General features: G+C 37.7%; 1 protein-coding gene across 1 annotated transcript in view; it reads left to right on the top strand.

Moving 5' to 3' along the window:
* CACHD1 (cache domain containing 1) overlaps positions 1–24,223 on the top strand; it is a 141,102-nt gene that overhangs the window by 44,542 nt on the left and 72,337 nt on the right. The window contains exons 3-4 of the mRNA XM_070939490.1: positions 14,271–14,419; positions 21,060–21,166. Of these exons, the coding sequence (XP_070795591.1) occupies positions 14,271–14,419; positions 21,060–21,166 (256 nt within the window). The remainder of the gene's footprint in view (positions 1–14,270; positions 14,420–21,059; positions 21,167–24,223) is intronic.

Raw genomic sequence — 24,223 nt, 5'->3', positions numbered from 1 at the left:
CCTCTCCACAGACGCTTCCTGAGGTTCGAGTACGGAGGGAGGCATTTCCAGTACCGGGCGATGCCTTTCGGCCTCTCCTCCGCCCCTCGCACCTTCACCAAACTCGTGGCTGTGGTGGCTGCCTCACTCAGAATTCAATCGGTGCGAGTGATGTGCTACCTCGACGATGTCTTGATACTATCTTCATCTCCAAATCAAGCATCGCGCGACCGGACCCTAGTCCTGGACACGTTCCAACGCCACGGGTTCTCGATAAATCTGGAAAAGAGCCACCTCGTTCCGACTACAAGACTGCTTCACCTCGGAGCCCTGATCGATTCGGTCAAAGGACAGGTTTTTCTTTCACCAGACAGGGCTCAAAGCATCACCAACCTGATTCGACAAATTCAACCGCTCGAGAAGGTACCGCTCTCGCTCCTATCACAACTACTGGGGAAAATGGTGTCCTGCTACAACGTCGTTCCGTGGGCACGCAGACACTCCCGGGCGTTACAGTGGTTTCTCCTCCCCTTCCAACGATCGGGCTCTGCCAGCTCGAGCATCAGGGTATCCTTGCCTCCCCAGACCCGCCTGTCGATGTCCTGGTGGCTTTCTCCTGCGATTCTACAGGGCTGCGACTTCACAGAGCCGGACAGGCTGACCTTAACATCGGACGCCAGCCTACGAGGTTGGGGAGCGCATCTGGGCAGCCTCGTTGCTCAGGGTCAGTGGTCCGCGACGGAGAGCCGCTGCAGCATAAATCTGCTCGAGCTGAGGGCGGTGAGACTGGCGCTTTGTCACTTCCAGAAGTCGGTGAGAGGTCGACACATATTGATCCTTACCGACAACACGGCGGCAAAGGCGCATATAAACAAGGAAGGAGGCACAAGGTCAAAGTCGCTGATGTTCGAGGCGGAACATCTGTTCCACTGGGCGGAACGTCATCTACAGTCGATAAAGGCGGACCACATCTCGGGTGTGGACAATGTCCGAGCAGACTGGCTAAGCAGGGAACAGATAGACCCAGCAGAGTGGCAACTCCACCCCCGCCTGTTTCAAGAAATCTGTCTGAGGTTCGGCACTCCGATGATCGACTTGTTTGCTTCACGGAGGAATGCTCAACTGCCCCGCTTCATATCCCGCTACCAAGACCCGTCGGCGGAGGACCGAGACGCCCTGAGATGTCACTGGCCAGTAGGCCTCCTATATGCATTTCCCCCCATTCCTCTACTGTCACGAGTCGTGAGGAAATTGCTGAGAGAACAGGCGGACCTGATCCTGGTGGCACCCAATTGGCCACGCAGGGCCTGGTACGCAGACCTTCTCTCTCTCTCCGTGTCTCCGCCCTGGGTGATTCCGCCCACTCAAGTAGTTCTGCTCCAAGGGGCCGTTTGTCATCCAGAGCCCCAATGGCTCCACTTGGCCGTTTGGCGTTTGAGCGCGTCCTCCTAAAGAAGTCTCATCTGTCAGACGGAGTTGTCAAGATTATACAGGCGGCCAGACGCCCGTCAACTTGCCGTATTTACGAGGCTTCCTGGAGAGCTTTCTGCACTTGGGGGGCTTCGAGGCATGTGGATCCCACCTCGGCGACGGTGGAGGAGGTCTTGGAATTCCTGCATTCCGGTCTTCAGAAAGGCCTGGCCCCGGCGACCCTGAGGCGACAGACTGCTGCCTTATCCACCGTTCTGAAGTGTCCTCCCTACGATTCTCTTTCACGACACCCGCTCATCAGGGGCTTTCTCCACGGCGCGACCAATCTCTGCCCACCACAGGTCCACAGATACCCTACTTGGGATCTCCCTCTGGTGCTTCGGGCCCTGACAGCTTCTCCATTTGAACCTATTAGGACGGCTACGCTAAAACATCTGTCATTTAAGATAACATTCCTGTTGGCTATCACATCCGCCCGCCGGGTATCGGAGCTCTCAGCGCTCTCTATTCGAGAGGACCTTTGTCTTTTCCGCGACAGTATGGTGATTCTCAGGCTTGACCCTACGTTCCTTCCGAAAGTAAATACTCCCTTTCACGGCGCAGGAACTATCCTTGCCGGACTTCTGTCCAGCTCCGAGGAATTCTACGGAACGTCGTTGGCATAAACTTGACGTTAAGCGGGCTCTGCGCATATATATTCATCGGACCTCTTCCTTTCGTAGGACGGAGGCCCTGCTGGTCTCCTTCCATCCTGCCTCGATGGGACAGAAGATATCTGCAGCTACAGTCGGCAGGTGGCTCAAAGCGTGTATCTCATTGGTGTATGAGCTGTTGGGACAACCTGTACCGGGTAGAATCCTACCACACTCCACACGCAGCGCGGCTACCTCCGCTGCGTGGGCGACACAAGCCTCGGTGGAAGATATTTGCCGGGCTGCAACATGGTCCTCGGTGTCACAGTTTATCCCTCACTATCGGATTGACTCATATGCTTCTTCGGACGCTTCCTTCGGGCGCCGAGTACTACAAAGGGTAGCCTTGGACACAGGTTTGGGGCATCCAGTCTCCCGCCCTAGTACTTGAGCTTGGGTATGTCCCAGCCATGGACAGTGGGAGCAGCACTCTGGAAAACGGACGTTGGCTTACCTGAACGTCCCTTTTAGGAGTGCTGCGACCACTGTCCATTCCCTCCCTTGTTTGTGTGTTATTCTGCTGTTGCAGTTTCTTTCAGACTGTCTGCCGTGTTTCCAGTTCCCGTGTTTGGATTTGCTGTTGGACCTTTCTATTGGAGTCTTGCTGTGTCTTCGTGATAGACTGGAGGATCATGGGACTGGAGGCGTGTCCTAGCAGGGAGAGTTTAACAGCTCTCACTCAGTTACTGTCAAGATCTGAAGTGTAGTTCCCCAGCCATGGACAGTGGTCGCAGCACTCCTAAAAGGGACGTTCAGGTAAGCCAACGTCCGTTTTGATGTATTTTGTTCAGTACTTTTGAATTTTTTTTTATATAACCATTGTACTATATATGATTAAAAGTTCCTTCTTTGTTAGCAACATTGTTAGGATATTTTCAACATTTAATGTTATATGATTTGTCTATTTCGGTAATTCATAATGGAGTTCCATATCATTTATAAAATATTTTATATCAATTTTACCTTAAATATTTCAAGATTTACCCATAGCTATCGATGCTGCTGCATTCTGAACAATTGTAGTTTCCAGATGATTTTCAAGAGCAAACCCAGATAAAGAGTTTTGCAGTATCCTAACTAAGAAATGATTAAAGCATGAGTGGTTGCAAGCAGGATCTCCCATCCAGGATTGGGTACAATTAGCACACTAAATGGAGAGACATAAAGATCTGTACCCATACACAAGTGATATTCAGACTCTTGATGAGCTGCTACAGATAGGGGCATGAAACAGACATTACAATTCTGGACCACTATGGAACAAATTTGGTCAAATCAAGAATGACCTCACATTTGTACCTGCACTACAAGGACAAAGAAATTTCTTATTTCTCCACTCTCCATCTTTACTGCATTGGAAGACTGTGCCCCAGTGGCTTTGTTAAGAGTGGCTCATTCACTTTTGAAGACTAAACATTTTTGGGATCGATTCTGTTTCAGCATGATTTCCCATAAACTATTGTAACAGTTTTGGACATCAAAATCTGTTCATATGACAGATGGAGTCTTTGTGATATGATATGAGATTCGTTCTGTCTGTAGATCTTATCTATAAAGTAGATAAAAATATATTTAAAAAAATATTTACCCAGTTCCTGCATTACAGTGCTGGGATATATTCTCCATGTAGTAAGGTCAATTCTGAAGTTTGTATAATAGAATTGGAGTTAACCATTATAACTACTAAGGATATTATACTTTCTGATCAACACATTGATTAAGCCACAAAATGGTTTAGGGGAATAATGTACAAACCAGAATATTAGCAATTATAACATCATTCCTGAAGATGTATTATACTACCAATCTGTTGAAAGCACCAGTTGTTTGATGATACACTTTCCTTCATGCAAACAGGGAACTGACAGGAGTTCCTTCTTAAATCAGCCAATGTCAAATTCTGCCAGTAAGTGGGCCCATGCATCACGCTAGGATGTGACGTGATTATACCATAATTTATTGAATAAGACACAATAGTTAAGTTCACATAATACTCTAAGCCAATATCAAATAAATAAGATATATGCAATATTTTGAGCCTAAAGTGGAATCAGAGCATTAGATGAGACAGCAAAAGCTTGGGAAAAAATCTTTTTTTTTTTTTTTGCCAGGGAAAATGCCAGTACCTCCCAGAGAAAGCAGCTTAATGTAGTCCTAATAAGTTTGCATGACAGAAAGATAGTTAGGAAAATATGAGCAGAACCCCAGAAGTTTGAGGCTTGCCTCGGGGAATACAGTTCTTTTTATGTGGCAGGTCCGTCTTTTGTCAATAGAAAAAAAAATTAACAAAAACACTTGTTGCTTAGTGTAGATTGGAATAGCATGCTGTGAACGACTTACCTTGGAGACATTGGTACAAGCAAATTTTTAAGCTCTCATAACACTTGTTATTCCATCCAAGTAGCACAGCTCTTAACAATGACAAATGCTAGACATTTAAAAGGCTAATGTAGGAGCCCTCCAATGAATGCAGTTCTCTGACATATTTACAAATAGGGATAGCAAGAAGAGGAGAATTTCTTAATCTAAAACAATTACGTTCAGTCTTTATTCTTTTTACCACATGATCTTTGATCCAGGGATTATTTGTAGGAGAGAATGGAAAGGACGGTAGTGCATATTCTTGATTTCTAAAAAATCCATGTATTGTATTCTAAGCTAAACTAAAGTATCATTATTAATCTTTAGCTATACAACACTGATTTAAAGAAAACAGTAATTGAGGCATATAAGAAGTTTGGTCTGGAGGTTAAGACATCAGGCTAAAAGCCAGGAGACTGTGAGTTCTAGTCCCCTTAGACACAAAGCCAGTTGGATGACCTTGGGCGAGTCACTCTTTCCAATGCAAAGGAGGAGGAAATGGCAAACCACTTCCAAAACCTTTGCCAAGAAAACTGCAGGGACTTGTCCAGACAGTTGCAAGAAGTCAACACATATATACACACACAGCCAGTAACATTGGGCCCAAGATCACCACAGAATCTCTCAATGACAATGATTTTAAAAGCTACTATGAGTCTTTTAAATACAATTAACCATGTTTTCTTTCTGTTTGTTGCACCAAACATCCACTGGTCATTTTGCTGTTGCAAGATCTTGACTTCTTTGCCTAATCTGCAGATAGTTAAAGGGCTTTATTTTCTTGCTGGTTTGCTTGGTCCTGGATGAGAATTACAAATGATTGCCATAGTGGACTTCTGGCACAGCAGCAGCAAAAGAGTTAAAGACCATGGATTTGGGACTGCAAAAAATGTTTCCAGGGAACAGGATTAAAGAATGTGCCAAGACAAACTTAAAATAATATCTAAACAGTAAGAAAAAGACAATATAGATAATTATGGTAGACATATGAAAGTAATAATCTAATTTAAAGTCTTCATTATTATTTCAAGAATTTGAATTATGTTCACTATTTAAAATTAGCAACAGGTTTTTCTCTCTTTTCTCTTTCAGAAAATCTGAAATGATCTACAAACTGTATCAATGAGTTTAACTAGCAGCAGTTGTTCTTAAGCAAATTTTGTCCTTTCTCTTTAGCTTTAAAAAGTCTACACATCTTAAAATTGCTGAGGTTGAGAAACTGTGTAATAATAAATTCTTACAAGTAAAGCTACTAAATAGATTTTTACTATATGCCGGTATATGACTGTAATAAAAATTTGATCTGATACTTCTATAGCAGAAAATATGTTTCTTCTACTGCATTGCTTTGTGGTTGTTTCCTGCTTTATCGATTTGCTGATTTACCTGCATGCATTTCCTTCTCACCTTGGACTGCCAGTGAGTGGTTACATCTAAGCCCATAAAATAAGTAAATCTAATGGTCACACACCTAATTATAAAACATCTTGAGATACACTGACTGCCCTGTGTGGGACTGAAAATTGTAGTCAGGGTAACCATCCGTTTATTGGGAGAATGTCACATTTGTGTATATGTGTGAATTTGTGAGAATTTTGTGTGAAATTGAGAGCTAAAAGGACTTATTGTTGAAGTAACTATAAAATCTAGGCTCTTTGGAAACATTTTGATCCTTCCAGAGACTGTTTCATTGGCTTTCTTGAAAGAATAATGCCTTTCACTAGAATTTTGTGGGTGGTCTGCACACTATTTAAAATCATATGGGTTAAATTATACAAGGGATTTTAGAAGAAGAGACTCATTTGGAAGTGTTTTCTAGTAAAGCCTCCAATAGGTATTACTTACACCACCTCCCTAGATGCATACCTTAACTCTTAACTAGATATAAATAAATGTCTAAACATTCTTAGTATTGTGATGAATTCTTATGTGTCAGAGAAGATAGATGAGGCCCCATAGAGTACAGCTACAATGGTTAAAAGCTCAGGATTGAAAAGATCGAAAGAGTAAGTGAGCACTTTGGTTTTAATAATAACTAAGTCTTTTTAGGGCTAATGAATCACAAGTACTAGAGCTTTATGAGTAAAAGTAATGTATACAAATGGATGTATACAAATTGATCATATTAAAACAAATGTGAGTGTGTATTATAAGCAAACCTAATCCTCTATCAGCTTTTCCTCTTCTTGTGGGTCATTTGTCTTTGGATGCATCACCCTAAAAGCACAAGTTTTTGTTTTTTTTTTTAAATTTGATTTATATGCCGCCCTTCTCCGGAGACTCAGGGCGGCTTACAATGCGTTAAGCAATAGCCTTCATTCTTTTGTATATTTTATACAAAGTCAGCTTATTGCCCCCACAAACTGGGTCCTCATTTCACCTACCTTAGAAAGGATGGAAGGCTGAGTCAACCTTGAGCCTTGGAGAGATTCGAACCAGCAGAAATTTCAGGCAGCTGTGTTAATAACAGGGTGCATTAAACCACTGTACTATCAAGTTGCTGGTTCATCAGCTAAAAAATTTTCTGGTAGTTTTTTTTACAATAATTTCTGAAAACAAAAACAGTGAAGAAATACACCTGTTGGCTTGTGCAAAAATGATAATTACATTTCCTTTCACCAAGGAAAATATTTGAGGTAAAACCTGTGATTTGTTGTCCAGCACGTTGGGGTTATCTGCCATTAGGTACAATATCTCCATAAGGCTTTACTACTTCTTTATTAATTCATACTATGAGAATAATATGGAATTTTAAGAAATATGGAATGTTAAAAAAAAAACCTCAAACAGAAAATGCCTGAAGCATAGATGGGTCTCACATAATAGCGGAAAACCTCTGAAATCAATTTTTGCTACATAGGGCACACACACAAAAAAATCAATATTTTCTCTCCTCAAAGAGGGAGAAAATATTTTACTGGCAACTTTTTAAAATAGCAATTACAGAGTATTCACTTTAAATGATCTTAGAAAGTGGAAAAACTTATTTAGGAAGACCAACCTCATCTTTCAAAATAAAGAATAGTATGTCCATTTAAATAATATCTTGTTTAGTTAAAATACTTTTCACATTTACATTGAAAACTGAGGGTTTGCTATCATTAGCTAGCCATACATTTGTACAGGCAGTCGCTGTACAAATGTATGGCAGTCATTAAGAACATCTGATTTATGGACAACTAATACTTTTGAACATGTTGCCATAAAGCCTATTATATTAAAATTTTAAGTTAATAATTTGTAATAATGAATATATGCACAAGTTTGTGTAACACTTATGAAAACGTTGTGTACCTTCAATAGTTTGTTGGCTCAAGGAAACAGAATGCCATCCACCATTTTAAGTGGGACCACATTCCCATTTACACTGGGTTGAGTTCCTAATTAGAGAAAGGTTCATCAAAGTTTACTGTACTGTTACCGAGGGCTTCAGCTGCTACAACCTTCCTTAATACCTACTTCAAGGTAAAGGTAAACTATATACTAAGACAAATATATGGCTGTTGCTAAATAAGAACCATATCTATTTGTTCATACTTGCCTACAAATTTTACTTAAAGACGGATTTAGGGGCATATCAGATTTGTAACTCAGAGACTGCCTGTAATTGGAAATAATAAATTCACCTATCAAACAAAATTACACTTACTGCTATGGCCATGGTCTTGATCTTGCTCTGCTTCATGTTTCAAAATCACTGTAGAATAAATTCTGACCTTTTTATTTATTGGCTTAATTTTATTTATTAAATTTATATACTACATATCTCTCTATCAAAGTGACTCTGAACGGCTTATAACTTTTGACTTTGGAGAAGTTATTCCTTTTTATTCATTTGGAATCCTCAACATTTGATTCTTGTTCTATCTTGAATCAAATCAAATCAAATCAAATCATCCAGGGTAAACCTTGACTTTGGTTTTACATACTGATCAAATCAAATCTGATTTAAACACTGAAAAGCAAATCTGTTGTAATTTTACCCTAAGTTTAAATTAAGCACAGATGCCTTTTTAGCTACTTGCTTTTAATACAAAGATAATGCAGCTCTGTTTCATATTGATCAAGACAATGCTGGCTACACTTTGTTGGCTGACCATATCTTTCTCTAATAACAGGGTTGATAATTTTATTTAGGAAAAGAACAGTCAAATTTTTGAGCACTTTTTGAGTTATAGCTGTATATTATTTCTTAGTATTAGGACCACAACAGCCACTTTGAATCACATTGTGTAGAGCAAGGATGGGTGATAGCTCACTGTTGCGTTGGGGTGCCTGCCATTCTGTTGTATGTTAGATAGCCCCCATCTTAGTGGGACATTGCTAAATTATAGAAATAAATTTGATATGTTGTTGTTTTAATGAGCAAGAGAATAGCGTCTGAAAGTCATTTTATTGGGGGAGGAGAAACCCTCTATAAATTCCCAAAAATAAAAGGAAGGAATTTCAGAACTGCACCTTTATTACAATCATAGTTATTCTCTCCCCACTCCTGGGGGAATCTCTATTCCCACCCCACTCAGGAGCCAGCCAGAGGTGGTATTTGCCGGTTCTCCGAACTATTCAAAATTTCCTCTACCGGTTCTTCAGAACCTACTGGATTTCAACCTGGCTGGTACGTAGAATATAAACACCAAACACAAAATATTAGACTTAAGTCCACATGGTCAAAATAAAAATGAATTGTATGCAACATTTTAGCTGCATATTTTTCATCTATTCTTTCAGAAAAAGACAGAAACAGATATCCCTCTGTTTTAAATTATCCCTGGACTTCCCCCTCCAGATCCACTCCAGTTGATTATTTCTGAAGTAGCTGAGAAGAAGGAATGAAGGCCCTCTCTCTTCCTCAGCTTCAGTTTCCGGCTTATCTCTTTAATTTTAAAAAGACCAACACTTTTTCTACCTAGACAAAAGGTAGAATGTTGGAGGTAATCTCCTTGAACTCAACTCTGCTTCCTAAGCTTGAATGTTGATTGAAACTGAGAACCTGTCTCTCAAGGAAGGTGGGGAGGCAGCCTTGCCCGCTAATTTCGCTATGGTGGTTATATTGCAAAGAATAAATTTGTATTATTCCCTAGGCATCTTGAGCAACTTCTATGCAAAATGTTTTCGTATTTTCATAAGGCCAGACAGGAGATTGATATGCAATGTAGGGTGTTGAATTTGTTGGCTAGGCAGATTGTTGACTCACTCCAATTCTTTTGTTAAGGTCTTTCTCTGTGTGTTTGCTCCTGATGCTGCTCTTCAGCCTGATGAATGAGAATAATGCCCCATGAGCTTTAAATCTCTGTGCTTTTCTGTCCCAGCAGGAGAGAAGCTTTTATTTTTATGTAAAAACATTCTCACAAAGTTTTATTTTTGGTTTAGCATTACAGCTAAATAGACAAGTTATATTGTACATTATTTAAGCTTAGTTTTTTGTTTTTCTTTCTTTCTTTCTTTCTTTCTTTTACAACCCAAGGAATTAGCCTGATTTGTTTCAAGCAAATCTGTTTTACAGTTTGGACTGATGCAAACCCCAGTTTTAAAGTTGAAATTTCAAATTCTTCCATCTGACTGGACTAAGGAAAAGAGTCCTGTCACATTAAAATGTACTCTGTGGTGATTTTATTTATTTTCTTAAATTTGACTTGCAGACAATTTTGGAAAGCTTTCATCCAAGAATTCAAACACAAGCATATTGAAATAGTGAAAAAGTATTAATTATCCAATAATATAAACAATTAACGTCCTTTAAAAGTAAAGTAAAATTGTTGCATTATTAGACATTTCAATTCGATATACCAGCAGTCTTATAATCAATCAAAAAAGAAAGGACTTTCTGATTCAGCATGCCTTTTCTGATAAAATAACTATAATTATTACTATAATATATTACAATAGTCTTAAATTATCTCTTAAAAGCTCATTTGCATTATTTACATTGTAGTATTAATTATAGTAATAGTTGCATTACTTAGCTTAATTACTCTTATATGTGTAAAAATTGTTTCTTTGCATTGCTCTTGAGTTTGGGGGGGGGGAAAGAAAATCAATAAGCATATAGTCCTTGATTTATGACCACAATTGAGCCCAAAATTTCTGTTGTTTCTTGTCACTGTTGTTAAGTGAATCACTACATTTGTTAAGTTGGTAAAATGGTTGTTAAATGAATCTGGCTTCCGAACTGACTTTGCTTGTCAAAGGTCGCAAACATAAGGTTGTTGCCTATAAAGCCATTCATGGGTTCTGATTGCTTTGGGAACCACTTTCTCCTGTTATTTGTTCTCTGGAAGAGTTAATGTGCTCCAGATCCCATCTATAAAGCACTATCACTTTATGGGACCTCGGATATATGACTTTATGGTAGCTGGGCCTGCTCTGTGAAACATTATGTCCATTGAGAACATTATTGCTCTGTACCTGTTGGGCTTTTGTACAATTGTACAGAATAGCCATTTCATCATAGCAATAGCCCGCAAGGTTTTGTCACCCCTTTTTCAGCAACTGCATTGGCTACCTATTTGCTGATGGGTGCTATTTGTCACCTTTAAAGCCCTTCATGGCTTGGGACCAGTACATCTGAATGACCGTCTCTTCCTGATTACATCCACCTTACCCATCAGAGTGGGGAGGCAGGGAATGTTGCTTAAGGAAGTTAAGCAACATTGAAGTGGGAACCAGAAAAAGGGCCTTCTCCGTGGGGGCTCCCTCTCTTTGGAACATCATCCTCGCAGAGATTAGACTGGCCCCTGATTGGACACTCTTTCACAAGATTCCAAAGACATGATTTTGCCAAATGGGCCTGAAGAACCCAGAGAGGGATGGATCCCATCAAGTGGTTCCTTTGATTGCTTGTTGTCACCAGGAGAGTGGAGAGTTATTGTTTTTGTTTTTATGTTGGATTTTTTATTGTTTGTCAGGGATCCCCAACTCCCAGTCCGTGGAAAGGCACAGTCCGTGCCGTGCCAGAAACAGTCGAAGCATGCAAACAAGCAAAATCCCATCCATGGGATGCAGGCAGTATGCAAAACCACCCTCCAGTCCATGAAAAAACCTTTCTCCACGGAAACGGCCCATGGTGCCCAAAAGTTAGGAGGCTGCTGGTTTATGTTGCTGTCCTCCCCAACCTGTGCCATGCATTCTTTTCGTGATTGTCTTGCTTTTTTGAGTAGCTAGTTGATCTTTTAATCCTAATGTGTAAGCCACTTATGATAGAGACAACTTTGAAGTTGACAAACTCTCAACCCACAGAAACATTCAACTATGCGTGGCATTCTAGTTGAAAGAAATCCATAACTTAGATTGGGCAATAAACCTCTGGAGTATTAGTAATAAATCATTCTATAATGGTAATTAAATATAATGCTACAAGTCATTTTATTTGAACATTTTTGTTAAAAAGGGTGTCCTTGGAGAGCCTTAATTGAGTCATAGAATTTGATAAAAACAATTGAGGCAGGGCCCCTGCACTTATCACTATAGGTCTAATTATTCACACAAGAAGGTAAATCATGATGAAATGGCCTGTTATTAATAGTTAGGGAAGACATTTATCAAATGCAGATATAATATACAAACAAATTACATTTTTATATGTACAAATTGAGCTGTATTTTTAAATCATTTCCTTTTGTAAAATTTAGGTATATGGAGAAATAGAATGAGGAGGATTAAAAAGTGTCAACTAATTACCCAGCACTAATTAAATAAATCTAGCCTTTTTTTTCTGAAGGCAGAATGCACTTAAAATAAGTTGCTGAACATTTGAACATTTTGCTTTGAGCTGTAAATTATTGTAAGATTATTCTTCATTCAGACCATAAACTATAGGGAGTTTAAGGATTCATAATAAGAATTATGAAGAAAACTTCAAATGGACTGAGGAAAACCATATAATTTTTCAACGCTGAGTTGGGTAATACAATTAGTAACTGGGCAGAAAATTCTACATATACACACGTGTGTGTGTGTGTGTGTGTGTGTGTGTGTGTGTGTGTGTACATACAGAATATATTCTTGTTTTAACAAGTTTCTTACAGATGTATTTTTGTTCAGAACAAGATGTGTAAAGAAAACTATTGAAAGAAAAGACACAGCTACTGCAGACCTACTGTTTTCATTGTGGGACAGTGCAGTGGTGGAATGTAAAATTTGTTACTACCGGTTCTGTGGTGTGGCTTGGTGGGGGATAATATGATTGAGTGGGCGTGGCCAACTTTTTTTTTTTTACTTTTAAAACCATTTTTTCTACAACTTCTTCAGCTGAAAAAAATGCTTTTAAAGCCTCTGACAATCCCAGCTGACTTGCCTGATTGGCAGAGGCTTTTTTCCCCTTTAAAAACATTTTTTTCTATAACCTCTTCAGCCAAAGAGGTTGTAGAAAAAATGCTTTTAATTTTTTTTAAAAAGCCACTGATGATTGCGCGGCTTAGCTGGGCAATGGGGGGGGGCAGGGATTTTTGATACCGGTTCTCCCAACCACCTGCCTCCATCGCTACTGGATCGGGCGATCCGGTTCAAACTGGGAGCATTTTACCCCTGGTACAGTGGTAGTAGCTGTATCACCCATGCTAACTGTGCTTATCCATTCAACCAATAGTAGCATTTGGAATAAATGACAGTGACTGTGTATTTGCACAATGCATCAGTCAACTATATTAAAAAGCAAACCTATGTTCTTGTACAAGTATGCTCTGTAGTGATTTAACATTTCCACGCTGGGCAGGCTAGCAGAGCAGAAACTAGAAGCAAAAAATGTAAATGGTCTAGAAATTAAGGAATTATATATTTTCTGGGTGATAGGCCAAAGGGGGGGAGGGTTCAGTAGATCAGACCTGGGCATTTTATGACCTGCAAGCTACATCTGGCCCGTGGGCAGTCCCAGTACGACCCATGGTATTGGTATTGGGGTTTAGGATATTGGCAGGGGGTGAGGCATCAGCGTGGCATCAACATTGGAATATCCTGAGGGTGGAGCAGAGGTGCAGCAGCAGTTAGCGGGTATGGATAGCAGAAGGAGCAGGGCAGCAGGGATAGGGGGTGGGGCATAAACCCTCTAGTTTCTCTTATTCCCAGTGTCTCATAAATTTTCTCTTGGTAAAATTAATTGCCCAGCCATGCAGTAGATTCTCATTTTGCTGTAGATTCTTATCTTCCTGGACCTTTGAAGGTCTTTTTGAAGCTAGAATTTCCTGACTTTGGAAAGAACCAATAAAAGTTTGTTTTCTGGACGATCTGGATGAGTACATTCTGAATTAGCATGGAAAATTCCAGCTTTTTATGACAAGTTTCTATGTTATAAATCAGATATATCTACCACCATTTTAAAAATAGATCTGATTCAATTGTTAATGCTACTTGAATATTGTAGGATTATTACCAGTACTTTTTTTCTATCACATATCAACGAATGTGGAATGTACCATATTCATATGCATATTCATATAAGATTTTTCCAGCTTAAAAATTTATTACTTAGATTTCAGTAGAATTAATTTATGAGTGATATCTATTTGATTTTAATGAGAGATTGGTTTAAATTCTTATGTCAGAAAATATGGCTGAACTGAAAAATCTGGAGATCTTAAAAACACTCAGAAACAGAAAGTGAAACGATTTCAATAAATCTCCTTGCAGTTGTTCCCATACTTATTGGTTTATCTATAAGCTGTTTAATTTTATTGATTAACTATAAATGTAAATGTAAATATATTTCAAAATCAATTGCTTTCTCTTGCAATTTGAGCATATTCTGCATTATGAATATAGAATATAAACATTGAAACACAGTTTTGATTTTGTTCTTCTCTTTAAATTTTCCAGCTAGCCAAAAAAATTCGGGAAAAGTTTAACCGTTACTTGGATGTGGTAAATCGAAACAAGCATGTAGTGGAAGCTTCATACACTGCTCATTTGACATCTCCTCTCACAGCAATTCAGGACTGTTGCACCATTCCACCATCTATGATGGAGTAAGTATTCAAATATTTTCTATTGGAGATGGAAAAAGCCTTTGGCTTGTTTGTTTGGTGGTCATTGGAACTGATATTAGATCAAGAAGATCTATATTAAGAAAGAACAAAGAAGGCCATGTTTAAAGTATAAAGGCTTTGAGGAGAAACTTCAGAATTGGTTCCACATTGAATGTTGATAGCATGGGAACCATGAACAAGGAAAAATGGTATAGGGTTATGGTTATGGTCTTCCATGAAATCTCTCTGGAATGAGTTGCTGAAAGAAATCTATACAATTTATATGGTATGGAATAAATTATATATTTTATATGGAGCATCTGGATGAAATCAGGTATTTTTCATGTGCACTTCCTCCTTCTTTTGTACCTACCCAATAGGCTTCATTAGTCATAGGAAAAAAGAAGAAATTCCAGTGAAGGAATTTGAGTTTTACTTGCAAATACATGAAGTATTGTATAAGTAGCACAATTAAAATATTGTGTCAAGGACTTGTGCAAATATATTATGATAGCAAGGAAAGTATTTGATCATGGGATATAAATAAAAGGAATATATTACTATTATCAGCTGAACTCAATCCACTGCAGGATAAAAGCCTGTTCATTGAATGTTATGGACCATAATGTATGCTGATCTAATGCAGGATGGTAGATTTTTTTTTTTTTAACTTCTCAGTTTAGGCTGAAAAAAATGACTTGCCTAAAGTCACCAATATGGCTTCTATATCTAAAAGAGAATTATATTCTGGGTTTCCCCAAACACAGTCTAGCACCTTAATTACTATACCACACTACCTCTCAGGGAATAGAAATATCTATCTTTCTATCTGCCAGTCAATCAATCAGTCAGTCATAACCCCTAACATATAACAAACAATTGTTTGAGGAATAATGGTTATTGCTGGTTATTTTAAAATAATGCTAACCTGAATGTGGAAAAAACCGTTATAAAAGTTAATAAGTTAACTGATGAAGACTTATCAGTCCACAAAAAAATCTATAAACCGTAATGCAGGTAGGCCTCTGGTCACAGTGACAATTGGGACAGAATTTCTGTCCCCAAGGAATGCAATCATAAAGGGTTGTGTCACATGACTCCATTGTTTAGCAACAGCAATCCTGGCAATCAGGATTGTGTGATTCTTAAACAAGAAGCAGGAATCCTAAGCAAGACGTGTGGGTAGGTGCTATGGAGTGTGGGCAGGTTGCCAGAGGCTGTGGGCAGATGGTACAGAATGCAGGCAGGTGGGGATTTGCCAAGAAGTATAAGATCCTTTTTCCAATATGCTTTTTCTGGGAGAAAAAGTGGCATGAGCAACTTATGGGAATGGCTTTGCTTATGGGTAGCTGGCAGAGAAGCTCGCATATAGCAATCATGGTACTGTGCAATACTGCAACTGTTGTAAGTGCAAGCTGGTTGCCAAATGCCCAAATTGTGACCATGCAACTATAGGGGTACTACAACAGCTGAAACTTTGAGGGCTAGACATAAGCACCACTACTTTAATATTTATGAACAAACTCACTAGATTCATAGTTTACATTAAAGGTTTTGCCCTGCCTTGCTTAAGCACATTATTTAGTGCCAAAAGTGGCTTCCACATGTTTAAATATTATTAATAGGCATTAGGAGAAATTACACACCTCTTATTGCAGTTATGTATTGCATTAATTGCCAGTGTCTGAGTGGACATCTGCCAAAGTCCGCAAGTGAATTTCCTATAAACAAACAGCTTTTATGCAGCCTTATAAAACATGCTTCTGTTTTACTGGATTAAGACTTCCAGAATTATAATGATAAACTGCTATAAATGTAAAATTACTACAAATAATTATATTATTTGTATATTTTAATAAACTTAAATTGGCTTATAATGGCAGTTTGAGAAGATCAAAACTTCACCTGTCTCAACTTATTTTAAGCCATGCCAAAAATTGCAGAGCCTAATCTTAAAGGAACTATTATTCAGGGGCGTGTCTAAATGCAGTCATTGAAGACTTTGAAGTAGCTCTACAGAAATCAGTAAATACATTAGAATTTTGCACATCAGTAAAATACATTTGAATTGTGTGCAGGGAATACATAACTTCGTTCTAAAGGATGGAGTAGAGGTATTTGTACCATACTGCAGTTGCTCATTTCATGTAGTTGTGGGCAACAACCTGTAACAATTTACAGATCTGAAAACATATTGCAAAATGGAAAGACATGAGGTACAAATTTATGAGATCAATTGTGTACTTCATCATTTAGAAAGAACGCCATTCCAAGTTCTCTTTTGCTCCTTAGAGTTGGAAGAGGTAGCTGAGATAACAAGGTTTTTTCTTTCTTTCTAGCCCCAGCTAATATGGGATAATCCTGTGGAGACTTTTTTTCTTCCTAGGAAAATTGATAAAACTCTGCTGAATGCTTTATAGACAGGGGTGGGTTCTACTTACCTTTACTACCAGTTCGCATCGTACCCCACGTGCATGCTCGTTTTGCTCATTTGCACTCTTCTGCACATGCACAGAAGCTTCTGCGCGTGGACAGATCACAGATCTGTCTGGGTCAGTGGGCTGAGACTCCCGCTGGTTTTACTACTGGTTCTTGTGAACCGGTCCGAACCAGGAGCAACCCACCACTGTTTATAGATATTTTATTTTGATTGCTCAGTACATTTAGGAGGCACTGTTTTTTTATTATCAAACCCAATGTTGACTCCTGGCAACTGCATGGCTACATTCATGCACGTTCCTTGACAACATTTTCAGAAATGTTTTACAATTGCTATCCTTACATCAAGGGTAGGTAACTATGGCTCCTTTGTGGCCTTTGAACTTCAACTCCCAGAATTCCAGGACTGACTTCCAGGCCTAAGGCAGCACTAGAAATGATAGATTTTTTTCACAGCACTTTTAGCCACTATCATGTTTAGATAACTGTTAAATATCTTAAGATAATTATTGAAAACTTTAAAAATTGGTAGCATATTAAATCCTTAGTAACTCATACATTCAACTTCCATGTGCCTAAATTTTGTTTTCTGTATTTTAATTAATGTTAGTGGGTGTTTTTTTTTTTAAGAGTCATCTTAAGGATTGCTTTTATTTATCTCACTTGATGAAAAAATTGCACTGGAGAAATATTTACCTCTTATTACTTGGCCACTCTGCCTTAGATACATTTACATGTAATATTTACATAGGTAAACCTATAGATCTATTTTTGAAGATCATTTACGATAATTCCTTTAGAAAGTGACCTGGCTCACTCTTATAAAATAGCTGCTTAAATATTTGCTATTGCAGCTTTAGCTTTATCGCAGCTCTTTCTTTTGTTTACCTGTCCTCTTCTGGGCTGTGAAATGGAGAGATAAGGAAATTCGTATACTGATGTTTCAAGTTGTTTGTGCAGTTACATTGTCAGGAATGCTAAAATAGTTTGGTTTTAGTACAGGATAATCCTAACAGTATGCAAAGATACTTACAAAGATTAGGAAAGTCTGGTGATCTTGTAAAGGAGGGTATACATATATATTGTTAGATACAAATTAAATTATAGTAAATGGTAACTACTGAATATGTTTGGTGGTATTTATTGAAGTATGTAAAATTTAGGGAAGGACGTGATTGGCAATATTTAGCAAAGAATACAATTATGCCACTGCAGTGTTAGCTTTACTCTCTTTCAGCACTTCCTAATTACTAAATGAATTTGATAATAAAACAAAATTCCTAGTATCAGATGTTCTCATGCTGAATTCAGTATCAGGATAATGCCACAGAACTGTATTTCTTTTATCCAGTGTTTGGATAGACCACGAGTTAGTCGAAGGAATCTTGATTAACTGTACTTATGTGCCTTCAAAGCAGGCCTCTATTATTAGCTTAGATTAAGACTCAGTTGGAACTTTTCAAAAATGCTGTTTGCTTTATATATTTTAGTTCTGCAGTATGCAAATAAAATATTGATTACAAGAACAGGGCTGGCCATTAATAAAACATATTAGTTTCAGCACTCTAAAGAAAACTGTGGTTTCTGAATGACCTTGTTCTGCAGCTGGTATTGGGGAACACGAGAATGAAGCGTATTCATAAGAAATTGACAGAAAATATGGCAAAATAACAGGGGATCTTAATATAGTAACCACATCCAGCTGATGACTAGCATTTTATATGCCCATTTCGCTTTCTTCATTTTATAAAACTGAAACTGCATACAAGTTGATTTATTTGTGAATAGTGAATAAAATCCAGTTGGCGCTTACACTATTTTGATGTAAGATTCAAAGCTTCTGCAAATTTATTTTATCTTCTCCATTTGCTGATCTTCTGCTTGTAAATCTTGTTGAAGGAGAATAAAAATGACTGCTGCCTGATGGGAATTAAATGTCTGAAGTTCAAAGCGCTTTGCACATCAGAGCAAACGTCAATCAAATGAACATCTTGCAAGCTAGGCAGGGAGCGAATTTCTCCATGGGGAAGAGATCAAAGGGGGAGTCACAGTTCTGTTTTCCCCCCTCGGGATGCAGTTTCGACCAGTTGTTCATTAAAGTGAATCCAGAAGGAAGAGTTTTCATATACTGTAGTATAGAGAAAGAAAAGTAGGAGAGAAGACAATTTGGGGTGGAGCTGGATGTTATTTCTCTTGGAGCCAACATTAAGCATCATTTCAAATTGCACAAACTATTTACCCCCAAAACCATCTCTCCCATTGTTGTAAAAAGGTACATTTTAAATTTTTATTAATAACTTTCTGTGATAAATCTATATTTTATGAATTAACTGAGAATAACTCCTCTATCTGTATAAATTCTACATTTAAATGCTGTAGATTGAGAATTGATTTCATGTTGATGCAATAAACATATAATTATTATATAAACATGTTTTAGAGTTTATAAATAAAACACTTTTCAGGACAAAAGATATACTTAATTATTCATTCAGGTTTTAGCCAGAGTTATTAACTATGATAGCTGGTTTAGAGTTTAGTAAAGGTGTTGGAAATAACAATATGATGTAGCAGCTACTCTTGATTTCCTTTTAGTGAGGACAGTTTTGGGGATAAAAAAAAGTTCTTATAGGAATCTGTAGCACTTCATGCTAACTGTTAAGGGAACATTTAATCCCGACAAGATAAATTTGATTGAACTCTTGAGTAGGCTGAGAAATGCACAACTCATTTTATTCAGTCAGTTCTTACATGAATATAACAAAATACATTATTTGGAATGTGCAAATAGATCATTAAGGGTTTATTATCTGTTAAGCGATATTGTCAAAGAAAATTTATTTATTTATTTATTAAATTTATATGCTGCCCATCGTAGCATTTCCTTTCTTCTTTGCAATATCATTTGGAAGATGAATAAATGTATGAAAGGTTGGGAATATTTCTGATTTTTTATCTGATCCGATAATGAATATAGTTCAAATCAGAGAAATTCTGATTTTGTGGCCAACATTTTTTGTTCTGAAAACTCGATAAAAGCCTATCTAAATTATCCTTCCATAATTTCATCCTTTGATTCTGGAATATATCATCATAGATAAATAATGGAAAATTAATCTTTCAATGTGCAGAACAAAATCTCATTACCAAATTATTGAAGATTGGATTCTATGACATGTCCAAAACTACAGTCTTATTCTACCATCTTACCATCCTGCTACTAATATTGATTTGGGAAGAAATTAAGCAGTGGGATACTTCATATTTTCTGGCTTTTAGCAGAGAACTCAGGCAATGTCAAACTCTAATTTAGTGCTCTAAAATCTCATTAATTTATTGAACTTTCATGTTTTACTCTGTTGACAGCATATGCTTTCTCCATTTCTCATATACTATATGTCTTTCTTGCTGTTCCAAACATTCATGCATACTATTTCTGCACATCCATTTTGGTATGTGTTTTTGTCATAACACCATATAAAAGCCACTACCATGCTCTCCCATCCATATCTACCAAAATATGTAAACCTGCTATTTACTTGGGGGGTGGGGGGGGAATGTTTCACTCCAAATAGTATTTTAGGTTTGATCTGGATCAGGGGCAAAGCATGGATGCTGGCTCTTTTTGTATCAGGGATGAAATAATAAAGCCACCCTTATTTTTCCAATTTGCTTGTTCTCCTATAGCTGCAACTTTCACTTGAAAGACATTTCCCAACAGAGACTTGTAGATAAGGAGTCTAGGAATCTTTGTAAATGCCAAAGGGTTAAAAGTCTTGTACTGCTCATACTATGACCTAAATCTGGATTTGCTGCTTTGGTTGTAACTTACTACACATCTCTGCCAGTTTAAAAAAAAAAAAAAACTTCCTCTGAAGAAGAAAATTTGGGTCAAAGTGAAGAAGCCCATATAGCTGGAATATCCCCATTTTTTCTGCAGAACAATTATACCACTTAAATGAAAGTGATGAATTGTAGATTTTGCTACAACTCAAAAGCTTTTCTTCCTTCAAATGTGGCTAACATTTATTTGATGTCTGTTTCCAAGATGCCTCTGTGTTTGTAAATCAAGTTGACCAGTCTTCTCGACATTTAAGGCTGTTGGCAGTAATGGAAAAAAAACCTGTCTGTCCCTATAAAAAATTGAAACAAGTATACATGCTTATTTGTCTAATTTATTTTTCTCTTGGGCTCATTTCAGGTTTGATGGCAATTTTAACACTAACGTGTCTAGAACCATTAGCTGTGATAGATTGTCCACCACCGTGAATAGCAGAGCATTCAATCCTGGGCGTGATTTAAATTCCGGTATGTAAAGCATCTGTTTTGCAGAAATTGCTGTATTTTACTGCCAAACCTTCAGACCAAGTACCATAGCAACCCAGTTTTACCTCCCTCTGAACCTGCTACATTATTTTTCACTTAAGATATAATGATAGAAAGTAGATTTCCTACAATAATGGTTTTAGTTATAGATTTATTTCAACGTTCTATGTAAGAACTGTTGATGATTATAGCGAATTCTTTTTTCCCCCTGTTCCATCTTCTCTGACTGCTCTGCCGTCAGTTATGTCAATTCCCAATAGCAAGAGTCCAAAATGCTTATGATCTCAGAAAATTCTATCTAATGTGCAGTTCTTCTGCAGTCACCACCTTTAATTTTGATGTTTGAAGATGCCTTCAATTTTTTTTTTTTTACTTTTTTGATGCACCATGGGGTTTCTGTCATGAGAACAGATCCATTTGTTTGCTACTTTTTAAAAGAGGAAGGGTGGTCTTCCTGTCTAAGGCTGTAAGACTTTCACAAGGGATTCAACCTTAGGTTAATGTAGTTTTTACTTTTTGGCATTGCTTTCAAATGTAAATAATGGGTTTAATGTATTGTGAAGAGGGGGCACTCTTTTTCATCTAATACTCTAGATGATAGTTGTACCGTGTTGCAACTTCTTTTCATTTAAAAATTTTCTTTTTCTTTTTTCATAAGTGAAAATGAAGCAGAAGCAGGATAAGAGCTGCTCAGATTAAAGCTGAAGCTAAGATGTGTTAGGTTTGAGGGAATCCAATTTTTTACATTCCTCCTTTTACTGCGAATGATAGGGATGCTTATTCCTTATTTAGGATTTTTTTAAAAAAAGACATTCTTGTGAAAATGGGCCCATTGGCAAATCAAATGGTGTTTCAATCTTGCTCTCTTTCCTTTTCTGCTTCCTGGACTATCCTTACTTCTTCAATGAAGGGAAATTAAGGTACCCTACAGCAGACTCTTTGATATGGAAACATCAAACTGCAGTAAAGTCGTGGCCTGGCTTTAAAGTGCTTTGTTACCTTTTACTAGCTTCAGAAGTGGTTATATCAACAGTAATGACTGACTGAACATGAGAAGGGGTGGAGTTGATTATTGAAAATGGTTTGCTGGTATATACCTCTCTGTCAGTTCCATTGTTTTTTCATGATTCAATATTAATATTTCCATTTCTGCTTTCATCTATGGTGGCCTGGTGTAGATTGTCAATCTGTCTAGCATCACCAAACTTTACAAATCACTGCTGATCGTCTGCATGTGAATGGATAAGAGGGAGGGGGGAAGGGAGAAAAGGGGAGGGAGAGTCAGAGACAGACTGAGATTCTTGCTTCCATCTTTGCATTCTGTTCTTATTGGGTTAACATGAGTCTTTTTGAAACATTACCAAAATAGATGTGCTTAACCACTGATTAAGCCCTACCCACCAGGGATATCCCTCAAATAACACTTGCATAAGAAAAGTTCAAAAAGGTTTTGCAACATCTGCATGCAAAAAAAATCCCAAATGAGTCAGGGTTAAGTACATCCATTTTGCTCTAAGTCCCCAGCCCCCAATACCTGCTTCCAAAGCCTATAATATCTCATTGTAGAAGTTCCATGATGTAAAACATTTGCCAGGGCATCAACTTTTTTACATTCCTGGTTTTGGGAGTTATACCTTAGTTTGTTTCAATGAAGCTTCAAAGGAAGCATTATGCTCCCATGAACCTGTTTTTAGTGATCAGGGAGTAAAGATGTAAGAACTCATCTTTTTGTTGTTCATGTTTGGAATTCATTCTTTTCTGTGTGTTTTGCCTTTGAGAAGGCAAGAAAGTAATCGCCCCCTCCTCCATTAAGATAAAAGATTAATACATGAAATCAGTAGGGAAACCATTGTCTACTTCTTGAATAATGTGGTCACTTTTCAAAGGATAGATTGCCTCTGAAAGTTAAACAGTCTTAGAAAGATAATTGCTTTCTTTCTTCCTTATCTTTGAAAAATTCTGAGCCTTTCCTCCTCTTTCCTTCAACTAGTTTAGTTCATTTGCCTCCCCTTGAGAAAAACTACCAATCTTGCTATAAAGCTGTGCTTATTTTTCTATGACCACAATGTACAATCTTTTGTGAGATAAGCAGGGACTATTTCAGCTGAAAAAAAATATGCTTTCTTCCTTCAGGTGCACCTTTAGCTCCCATCTCCTCAAACTGCAAGAATTCCCCACAGAGATGCCTCACTTTCTTTCTTTATGAAAACCCTAAGAGATATAATTTAGGACTCCATTTTTCTTCATTCCACCTTCTTTAATCTTTAAAATGCAATCTTGCACTTTAATATCTTCCAATATCTACAACAAAACCAGTTTGGGGTTAGAGTTAGGGTTAGGGTTCCATACACCCCAGAGACAGACAAAGGTGTTGCAAGCTAACTATGTTTGCAAGTTGTAACTCTGTTTGTCAAGCTGCATTTTACTTCAAGAATCTCTAACTGTGATGTCTGATAAAACTCTGCTGAGATTTTCAGACTTTTTTTTTAATGTCGATGATATGAGAGCCTTGTAATAATTAATTAGCTAGATGTTAAGCAAAGCATATTTTCTGTTTCTAGTGTTGGATATTGTATAACAATATAGCATAGTAATATATATTTTGCATGTAGATAATATCTAATGAGTATCTTGTAGTCAGATTATTTTACAGAAAAAAAACCTCCAAAATGTTGGAAGCCAAAAAAATCCTCTGGAAATGATTTATGGGGAAATAGATTTACTGTGTTTTATGTCTAATATTAGGAGTTCCTCATAATTGTTTTGTTTATTTTGTTTCTCCTTACTTCATTATGTATAAATATTTGTCGTTTTGAGCATGTACAATATATATATCTATTGAATTATATATTTAATTTATACTCTGGTGAAAAACAGTGCTTACCAATTTGGATTTCTAGATTACATACAGTATATCTCCATCTATAGGAAATGGAGATATTGGTCAGGAACCAAATCCAACAGCGTCTAGAGCAGGTGTGTCCAACCCGTGGCTAACCCTGGACAGCTACTAATGTGGCTCCACAAGATAATAAAAAT

The sequence above is a fragment of the Pituophis catenifer genome, unplaced genomic scaffold, assembly GCF_029215685.1.
Source record: "Pituophis catenifer annectens isolate HBS135680 unplaced genomic scaffold, rPitCat1.0.hap2 SCAF_3, whole genome shotgun sequence".
In the NCBI taxonomy this organism is placed as follows: domain Eukaryota; kingdom Metazoa; phylum Chordata; class Lepidosauria; order Squamata; family Colubridae; genus Pituophis; species Pituophis catenifer.
Note: the sequence above shows the minus strand (reverse complement) of the source record. Positions and strands in the feature narration are given on the sequence as shown.